We start from the raw sequence: 10,526 nt of genomic DNA, 5'->3' as shown, positions 1-10,526 counted from the left end.
GTGGTCTTGACTTGACTGGTGGGACAACTGAGGATCTCGACATTATCGATGTTGGAGAAAGGACGCATATCGACCAGCGTGTCATGGTCTAGCTGGTGTATAGGAGAGTCCAATAGCTGGATGGTCGGTATTGGTGGAGCTACCGGAGCATCCGATGCCGATACTGCCGTTGGAGCGGGGAGCACATTAGGGGCATTACCCGGTGCAGTACCCGCTACATTCCCCGGTGCAGTACCCGCTACATTCCCAGACTTTGCCACCTTTAGGGTCTTAGAGGAGCCCTTTTTTGCGGACTTGTGCTCTTTACCCGTCTTCTGTTTCCTTTTCACGGGCGTTGACGCCGAAGAGTGCGCCGTCAGTGCCGAATGCTTCGATGTCGATTGAACAATGTTGGACAAGGGCTTCGAAGCCGGAGCCATCAATGTTGATGGTCCCACCAGGACTTCTGTCCATGACTGAAGCAGGATTTAGCGCCGATTCGAGTAACGCTACTTGGAGTTGCGCCGCTCGGTTTTTCCTTGTTTGATTGGAAAATTTAGCACAGTGTTGACAGGACTCTGGTTGGTGCATCTCGCCAAGACAAAAAATGCAGAGGGAGTGGCCATCAGGTGGAGTGAGCTTACTGCCACAGCCCTTGCAATGCTTGAAAAAGCCCCACTTCTTCTCCATAAAATAAACAAAAACGGAGAAGAAAAGGGGGGGGGAGCCCGAAGGCCAGAGTGAGGTAAATGAAAAAAGTTCCCCCGAAACTAAACAAAGGGTTTTTTTTGAAGAAACAACAAAAGAACAAAGGTAAAAGCGAAAAATAAAGAAAACTGAGGAGAAAAACGAAGAGCTCTGAGGAGAAAAAAGCTACCGATCAGACCGACGCGGCGGAAAGAAAGGAATTGGCAGGATGTCCGCGCCCACCCCTCTGGGCATGCATGGTGGGGTTCCTGCGCATGCCCGAGGTCTGGGCGTGAAAATCTGTTAAAGAGCTTGCTACAATGCCGATCAATCCAGCGCATGCGCACTGTATCCCATGGGTGTGAAGCACAGAGACCACGTCGAAGATCGAATGGTTAATTGCGCAGCATTCATTAGCGTGTGAGCGATAATAGAAGAAAATTTTCTACAGAAATTACTACAGTAAAAATGTTTGCAATTTATCTTTATTGACTATTTTTGTCACGGATGTTGTTTTTGGAATGCCACTTCCTCCCATTTTTGTCTTCTACAGGATGGAAACCACGGCTGCCCTCAGCCAAAAGCATGGTAGAACATCTCTATCTTACAGGCCCTGTGGAATCGCATTAGATCCCGCAGGGCCCAGGTGGTATTTAGCAGAGAGGTCCACCAGGTTGGGGTCACGACCAAGAAGGCCTCGGCCCTGTTTGAGGACAGCCAGACATCTTTGGGGCTAGGGATCACCAGCAGATGGTTATCGGTGGAGCGTAACGCTCTCCCGGGAACATACCAACACTTTTAAAGCAGGGATTCTACTTGGAATTTTTTACATGCGAAGCATGTGCTCTGCCACTGATGCAGAGGTGCCTATGACTTGGCACATTGGTACATCTCTCCTGTTGCATACAAACCCTGTGAGCGGGCAGCACTAGCTGTTGTGGTGACTTCCACCCCTTGAAAGGTTTTGGAACAGGAAAGCTCAGCCTACGGAGAAGCAGGGCACAAAACTCAATCGTGAGTTTTTTAAAAAAAATCAGAGCTTTCAAGAAAAACCAGCTGGGTGGGCTTATCGAGAATTGCTACAGGCCAGGGGATAAACAATCAAGAATCCCCTCTGGCCTTGAACGGGCCAGTTTACCTATTTTTCTTTGTACTACGTTTAACTTGCTTTCAACCACCCCCAACGTTCTGTGCTTCCCAGAGCGCGCTCAGTCCTTATCAGACCATCTGTGGGTTGCCACTCCTTTTGGTTAATTTTCAGTCATATTGTTCTGCACATCTAGGGAGTCACAAAGAGACACATGAAGTCATATAGTGAGTCAGGCTGCAGTCTGGGAGTCCGATCACACGGCTCTTTAGATCCGCGCGAGGCACGATTGCCTCATGGATCTAAAGGTAATGTCCAGACACAAACATCTGGGAAATGTCCCTCTTCCGTGGGCATCCCGTTTTGCCGCGCTTTGGAGCTGTACTAAAAGATAGCACTTTAAATCTGGGGGTTTCGGTTACCTGCGGGACAACTGTGGACTTTCACCCATCTGATTGTTCCACCAGCGCGCGATCCTCCCGTCGGGGTGGTCTGGCGTCAGACCATCCTGAGCGGGTGCCATTTTAAAAAATCTCTACACATGTGCAGATCAACAAGGATGTGCTGTCACGCCTATGTGCATACGTAAAAAGTTATTGTTTTTTTAAACCCACCATGTGCCTCCTTCAACAAGGACGTGCTGAGAATTGGATAAATTGATTTTATTGATAAAAGGCGCAACAGATTCGACATTCCAGAATACTTGGTCACGGTTCTATAATTGGTATGATAAACATATGTAGGCAAGCTTGCAAGAGACAGACTAAGAGTTTACTAAAGGAAATATATACCTGTTAGGATGATAGAGACAGAAAAGTTGCTTACACAGTTCATGAGAAATTGTTATTAAGGTAGAATAGGCATCAGTATAAATATTGGTAAAATTGAAAATAACCTCCATGTATCTGTTTGTACGTTAGTATGTATGTATATGTATGTATATGTTATGATTGTTTGTGTATGTTATGTGGAAAATGTAATAAAACCCTGCCCCTTTGGGGGCAGTTTAAAAAAAAAAACAAGGACGCGCTGTGACACCTATGCACATGCACAAAACATTTTTTTTAAAAAAACCCACCACACATGCCTCCTTCAGTGGACGCCATCTAGACAATCCACAACGGAGGCAGCGCATGGTAAGGCAATTCACCAGGGGGATGTCTGGTCGTGCTGTGATGGATTAAAAAGATTGGGATAAAATTCAATATGGCATAAGGACGGGATTAGCTGCCCACACCCACACATCAAATAATCCACTTTCAATGCACTTTCACACCGTAAAATCCAGTTGGGAAATGCCCTTAAAGTGGATTGAAAGTAGATTATTCAGTGTGTGTGTGACCGCAGCGTCGGACATCTGGTCTATGAAGGTCCGTCTCTGACCACCACTGGCTCTCCAGAGTCTCAGTCAGAGCTCTTCCCCGTCACCTACAGCAGGAGGCTTTTAACTGGAGACTGAACCCGGGACCTCCTGCGTGCCAAGCAGATGCTCTGCCCCTGAGCCATCCGAGCACATAGAAAACTGGAACCTGTCTCAGAGCGGCCCGTTTCTTCAGCTTTTGTGATTGGTATGAGCCACCTGGTTCCCATCAGACCCAGCCCACGGAATACAGGGATTTATGGAAAGACACGTGCACATCGTTTTCACGGGCCCTTGGCCTTGCTTGTGCTCAAGGTGAGCCCCTGCCAGTCACAGGAAGCCTCACCTCTGTGCCATGCGGCGCTTACCTGCTGAGGGACCTGCTGGACTCTGGGCACCGTCAGCGGCTGCATTTGGGCCCCTTTGGGAGTGGAGCCCGTCACCTGCACCAGAACCCTCTGAAAGAAAGAGCGGGGGGGGGGGGGGGGGAGTCACCCTTTAGAGGTTTTCCAAGCTACAAATCCACTCCCCTGCTAACAGCTCCACGGGAATCGCGCCCACTGTAAATAAGAACAATACAGTGAACACTTACAACAGAGAAGAGTAGCGGTCCCCCACAGCCTAGCAGAAGAGGTATTTGTAGTTCTTAATTATTTAATTATTCAAGCCCTTTCCAGTCAACTAAAAAGTGTCCCCAATTAAGTGCAAAGTTCAATTTTTCATTTATTTCTTTATTTTAAAAAATGCAAGCTACCTTAGATGAGCCATTCCTCCCCCCTTCCTGCCCCTGGGGCCTCTCATGGTTACTGCATTTTGCTGGGAATTGACTGGCTGGCCTTTGATTCCCTGTGCTGGTTTTATGGCTTTAATGGACTGCCTTTCAAACTCACTGTCACCCCCCTCAAGACTTTTTGCTGGAGAAAGGCAAGTCTAAAATGTCACTAATAAAAGAAAACGCCTCTTCTAAGATGACGCCTGTTATTTCACTGAACGTTTCTAAAAAAGCAAGCATACCATTTCAAAAAGGAACCCGCTGTTTTAAAACGCATGCAGATTTATGTTGGGATTTATCGCCTTCTCCATGGCGGTTCACGAAGGAACCTAAAGAGAACCTCCCTGTGCCAAAGCAGTATAACCCGGCTGAGCTCTAATTACATTCGTTATCACACGTACAGGTCATAGGATGAGTGAGCATGCCAAGGTTTTTAAACGCCCACAAAACCTCCAGCTGCAACAGTCGAAGTTCTGGACACAACCCCAAAGGTATGAGTGAGTGTGTCTGTGCCTTTAATGTATCATAAAGATCAATCAGACCCACGCTTTGAAAACCTGTCTGCCTTCTATCAGATAAACAGTGGTAGACTTCACAGTTTGGCTGGGGGGGGGGCAGATACAGAAGAGCTGAAGGCTGAGCAGTAGAGTGGGAGGGGCTATCTCTCAGACAGGGAAGGGCATGGCGTGCCTGCAGAAAGTCTAGGGTTGCCAGCCTCCAGGTGGGGCCTGGAAATCTGGAATTGCAAGTGATCTCAAGACTACAGTTCCCCTGGAGAAAATGGCTGCTTTGGAGGGTATGGCATTATATCCTGCTGTGGTCCCTGCCCTCACCAAACCCAGCTGTCCCCAGGCTCTACCCACAAATCCACAGGAATTTTCCAACCCAGAGCTGGCAACAGTAAAAAGGGATTTTTCTACTTTCTTGTTTTCTGCGCTAGTAAGTCTTGTTTCTTGGGGGGGGGTCTGTACTGCATGTGTTTTGCTCCCTCTGGTGGATGATTCAATATTACGTTGGTTTACATCCCTACCTCCCTGCACATTTAAACTGCAGGTTTTATGCTATACATAGATCAATGTAATATCGAATCAACCACTAGAGGGAGCAAAACATGTGCAGCACAGAACACACACACTCTACCCCAGAAGAAACAGGAACTTACAACTGAGAAAAATGAGAATGTGGGAAAGCCCGAGGTGTCAGGCCCAGGAGATTGCAGATGTTGGAAAAGAACTTTCTTGGATTCACCCTGGCCATTGCTGGGCTAGACAAACTAATGTTGTGTTTGTGTGCTCCAGCTTTTACCATGGTTCCGTGGTAGAGTGCCTGCTTTGCAGACACAGACAGACCCTGGTCCAAAGCGATCTTAGGACTCAGAGGCAGGAAAGATCACTCTCTGCCTGAGTTTCTGGGGGACCACTGTCTGTCAAAGCAGATGTCATGATCTGGACTGTGCCACCAGAGGCCTACTAGGCCTAGGGAGCCTGGCTAGCAGTAGGTGAGGCTGGGCCTACAACTCCCAGAAGCCCCTGAGAGGTTTGGGAGCCAAAAGTGACCAATAGGGAAGAAGAGGGCTGGGGAACAAAAGGGCTGGTGCCAGAGCAGAAGCTGTTCTTTCTTCCAGAGGGCAGAGCCAGAAGGAAGGCTGCTGCAGGGAAGAAACCCTCATCCTGAGGGAAGGGTGAGTAGTCTAAGGCCACTGCAGATAGTGAGCTAGGGACAGTATATATTTAGACGTGTTAGGGCATTCGATTTCTTTTCTATTCACCCACTTACTGTTATTCCACACCTTGTTGTTTGACCTCCTATAAAATAAACCTTTTCCTTGTTTCACTCTGCCTGGTCCTCACGCCTGTTATTCGGCCAAAAGGGAGATCTGAAGGTCTTGGGAGGGGGCTCTGGACCTTCTCAATCTAGAGTGGTGGCAGCGTCAGGTGACACCCCACCTGAGCTGTGACAGCAGACAATCTTGGACTATAGAGGTGAATGGTCTGACTTGTCATAAAGCAAGTTTCTCACGTAGGGTTACCAGATCTGGGTTGGGGAATGCCTGGAGATAGAAAATGGGAAGGGAAGGGTTGGGGGAAGGGAGGGACTTCGGTGAAGGATAATGCAGAATCCAGCTGCCACTTCTTCCAAGGGAACTGATTTCCGTAGTCTGGATATCAGTTGTAAGTCCAGGAGTTTGCCCGGCCCCACCTGGAGATTTGGCAGCCCTGTTTTGTACATTTGTGACCAAAAGTCCCAATCGACATTCTTCCGCTTTTAGCTCAGCGATCTGAGCACATATTTTACACACAGAAGGCCCCCAAGTTCAATTCAAGTTACAAAGGAGTCCCCCCCCATTCCCTCTTTTCCAAAGGAGAAATACTTCTTTCTCATAATGAGCTTGCAGAATTCACTGCCAAGAGGCAGTGCAGTGGTCTTCTAGCACAGGTGGCTTAGATGCATCCGTAGAGGAAAGGTTCCTCAGCGGATACTGGCCATGATGCCCGACTGGAACCTCCATGTTCAGGGGTATTCTACCCCTGGATGCCAGTTCCTGAGGGAGCAGCCACAAGGTTTGGCCTCTGCACCCCTGGCCAGTGTGGGCGCTAGACTAGATGGCCTGATCCAGCAGGCAGATTCCAGGTGGCCACTGCCGAATGCCGATACCAGGCTGGACAAACCAATAGCCAGCCACGAAACAAGCTTGAGGGCTTCCATCTACCTGCTGCGATGCGGGAACCGGCTGAACCACTGGGGCTTGGACGGCGGCCGATGTTCGCAGGGCCACGGGAGTCGTGGATTCGGAGCCACCCTCTGAACTCTGCATACTGGGCTCTAGGAGAGAGAGGACACAGATGATTGGGGTGGGGGTTGTAAACAAGAAATGTACGAAGCACAGAGACTAACTGCAGCATCCCCAAAAGGAAGCACCCTGCTTTGGGGACCACGGAATGTGCTCAAGGCACAGAATGGATTGGTCTTAAATTTGGAAGGCATCCGTGCATACAGTTTGCAACAGCTGTGCGTCAATTTGAGGACTGACAACAAAGAACTGATGGTTCGGCTTTGGAGTTTTTAAACAAATGTTCTGTCTTCTGTTTGTTTTTGTTTTTTTAAAAAGAGGCTTGTTTGGCCCCCGTAGGCAATTTTAATTAATTAGAATTCACAGAACGAATTATAATTCAGATTAGTGTGCCGAATGCTGGATTTTGCACTCTGAATGTTCAGAAAACTACAAACCCGCCAGCAATTGTAATCAGGAACGCTGTCAACTGTATTACCTCTAAAAATAAACGGAAATTTCCAAAAGCCGATTCAAGAATCTCTCTCTCAACATTCTAACTCCTGCTTGCGAGCCAGTTTAAAACACTCACACGCAAAACCATCTCATACAATTTTTTTCCACCCTTTCTCCAAGGAGTTCAGGGAGGGGTACACAGCGCTTCCTTCTCCGTTTTATTCTCACAACCACCCTGCGAGGTAGACTGAACCTGTCACACACACTCAGCCCAGATCCCAGTCCAACACTCTAGTAGACAACACCAACTCTTAACATTCTTTTTCCTTTAAAAAAACAAATGGTTTACAGCCTTCCCTGCAGGTTCTGCTTACATCACATCGAGCCTGAAAAAGGAACTTGACCAAGATTGCACAGCAAGTCATTGGCAGATGCTGGATCTAAAACACCCAAGTCTGGGTCATCCTGGTTCTCTCTAGAAAGCAAAGCCACGTGGCATTAAGCGGGAATACAGCCACTCTTTTTTAAAAAACAGGCTCCCCCCCCCCATCCTTTAGGGTTATTATAGAATGAACTCCAAAGTGCTCAAATACCTCCGGCTTTTTTAATGCAGGGAATGCTGGAGGAGAGCACAAATAGACACCACCTTTTACGTCAGCAAAAAAAGGGAAGAGGCAAACTCTGACTTGCGATCAAACGAGGCAGGCGCTCGGGACAGATGGAGTCCCTGGAAACCGTCTCTGTTTACCCAGAGCTGGCTCGGTAACCAGGCAGAGAGCAAGCAACAGGAAAACGGAACTATTAAAAAAATAATAAAATAAACCAGAGAGAGAGAGAGAGAGAGAGAGAGAGAGAGAGAGAGAGAGAGAGAGAGAACACACAAGCAACAACTTCTGGCTTCTATTTCTGGTCTTGCTACGTTCAGTGACCTTGGGTGGAGCTGCCCTATCTTCCGCTTTCCAGTTCTCTCAGTCAAAGAAAGAAGAGATAATCAGTGGCAGGTAGCCACCTTAGACTGAGGAGTTCAGGATGGTGCCAAGGCAGGTCACTGTCGGTGATCCCGCCATTCCCAATATTCTCTCTTCTTCGTTTTTTCTTTTTTAAAAAAAATGAAGAAAAGTGACTGAATTCAAAAGGGGTAATCCCGCCACTGATCTTCTTTTCTTCCTTTCTGTTTTTGGCTGGCTGTCCTTTGCAAAGGAAGAGGGCAAGCGTGCAGAGCAGAGGATCCCTGAACCCATTCTTGATCTTTAACAGCCATGTCAAAGGAGCTATTTCAGTAGCCCCCCACCCCGCTGGCCAGTCTCCCTCCACCTATCCAGATAAATTCTTTTTTGCATCTGGGTCTCCTGAACCTTAAAATACTCAAGCAGTTGTGAAGCACAGAGGAGTTTTTTTTTAAAAAAAATCAGTCCCACATTGAAACTACACTCTCCTCCCTGAGAGAAATCAGGCAAGGCATAAAGATCAACACATGAATCAAGCATTCTGCCACTGGAATCAGGCCACTGACCGACCTTTCAGGATTGTTGTAGGAATTGCTAAAATAAAAGGGAGGGGCCAAGGCTCAGTGGCAAAAAAGGCTCCAGGTCAATCCTTGGCCCAAGCCAGGTTCGCTTGGATGGGGCACTCATCTGAAGTGGTGACTGTTCCTGACATTAGAAGAGAGAAGAGGAGATTGGATTTATACCCCGCCCTTCACTACCCGAAGGAGTCTCAGAGCGGCTTACAAACTCCTTTCCCGTCCCCTCCCCACAACAGACACCTTGGGAGGTAGGCGGGGCTGAGAGAGCTCTTTCGAGAACTGTTCCTGAGAGAACTTGTGACTGACCCAAGGTCACACCAGCAGCTGCAAGTGGAGGAGTGGGGAATCAAACCCAGTTCTCCCAGATTAGAGTCGGCGCACTTAACCACTACACCAAGCACCTCCAGATGGGACACCCACCAGCCCCGGGCCCCACTCAAGGAGCTTAGTACAGGATTCTTCACCCACCATCCTGTTCACCCTGTACACAGTTTGTATAGGGGGACATCCCAGAAGACATCCAGAAAATTATTTTATTTACTTCATTTCTCCCCACTGTGGGGGGGACCCGAAGCCAGTTTGGTGTACTGGCTAGGAGCGCGGACTCTAATCTGGGAGAACCGGGTTGGATTCCCCACTCCTCCGTATGCAGCTGCTGGTTTGACCTTGGGTCACAAGTTCTCTCAGAGCTCTTCTCTCAAGGGCAGTTCTCAAGAGAGCTCTCTCAGCCCCACCTACCTCACCAGGTGTCTGCTGTGGGGAGGGGGAGGGAAAGGAGATTGTAAGCCGGTCTGAGATTCCTTCGGGTATGGAAAGATGGGTTATAAATCCAATCCCTTCTTCTTCTTATATCATTCGCATCTCCTCCGTTTTATTCTCACAACAATCCTCTTTTAACAAACAAATTTTTATTTTCTCAGGAATACAACATATGAAATTAAATCATTTCATTCTATCAATTGTCTACCCCATTCCCAGTTCCTCCCCTCCCTCCTGTGGCTTCCCGCAATGCTTCCACCCCTGCTCCAAATTACTTCATATCATCAACTATTACAGTCTAAAGATAACATCATTTGACTTAATATTGATCTAAACATATTAAGTTTTGTTTCACATCCCAGTTCTTTTCCAGATATATTTTAAAGTCACTCCATTCTTGAAAAAACACGTCGTCTTCTTTATTGTTCAACTTCTTCGTAATTTTGTCCATCTCTGCCATGAACAGAACTTTTTGTATCCAGTCTTCGATTTCTGGCACTTTCTCTGTTTTCCAAAATTGTGCATAAATCATTCTCGCTGTTGTGATTAAGTACCAGAATAAGGTCTTTTTAGTTGTATTGACTTCTTCCATTTTCAGTCCCAAAAGCAGAATTTCCGGTGCCTTTTTAAAAGAGCATTTCAGAATTTTTTGCATTTCTTTGTGGACTTTTGTCCAAAAGTCAACTGCTTTCTCACAAGTCCACCACATATGATAAAATTAGCCTTCATGGCTCTTGCATTTCCAACACTTATTTGACATATTCTGGTTCATATTTGCAATTTTTTTCGGGGTCATGTACCACCTATACATCATTTTATAACAATTCTCTCTAACATTGGTACAGGGCGATATCTTAATAGAATTTTTCCACAAATATTCCCAGGGTTCAATAGACACTTCCTTATTCATATTTATCGCCCATTTTATCATTTGCCCTTTTACAGTCTCATCTTCAGTATACCATTTTAGTAACACTTTATACATTCTAGAGATATTTTTTCAATTCTCTCTAACATTGGTACAGGGCGATATCTTAATAGAATTTTTCCACAAATATTCCCAGGTTTCAATAGACACTTCCTTATTCATATTTATCGCCCATTTTATCATTTGCCCTTTTACGGTCTCAT

The 10,526-nt window shown here is 46.9% G+C and overlaps 1 protein-coding gene across 1 annotated transcript in view; it reads right to left on the bottom strand.

Moving 5' to 3' along the window:
- RFX2 (regulatory factor X2) overlaps nucleotides 1-10,526 on the bottom strand; it is a 79,943-nt gene that overhangs the window by 42,374 nt on the left and 27,043 nt on the right. The window contains exons 2-3 of the mRNA XM_015420530.1: nucleotides 6,596-6,708; nucleotides 3,482-3,571 (exon numbers count right to left, since the gene is read on the bottom strand). Of these exons, the coding sequence (XP_015276016.1) occupies nucleotides 3,482-3,571; nucleotides 6,596-6,700 (195 nt within the window). The 5' untranslated portion in view covers nucleotides 6,701-6,708. The remainder of the gene's footprint in view (nucleotides 1-3,481; nucleotides 3,572-6,595; nucleotides 6,709-10,526) is intronic.

Source organism: Gekko japonicus, unplaced genomic scaffold (assembly GCF_001447785.1).
Source record: "Gekko japonicus isolate JY-2015 unplaced genomic scaffold, Gekko_japonicus_V1.1 scaffold632, whole genome shotgun sequence".
NCBI classification, from domain to species: domain Eukaryota; kingdom Metazoa; phylum Chordata; class Lepidosauria; order Squamata; family Gekkonidae; genus Gekko; species Gekko japonicus.
This window is presented reverse-complemented; position numbering and strand designations above follow the sequence as displayed.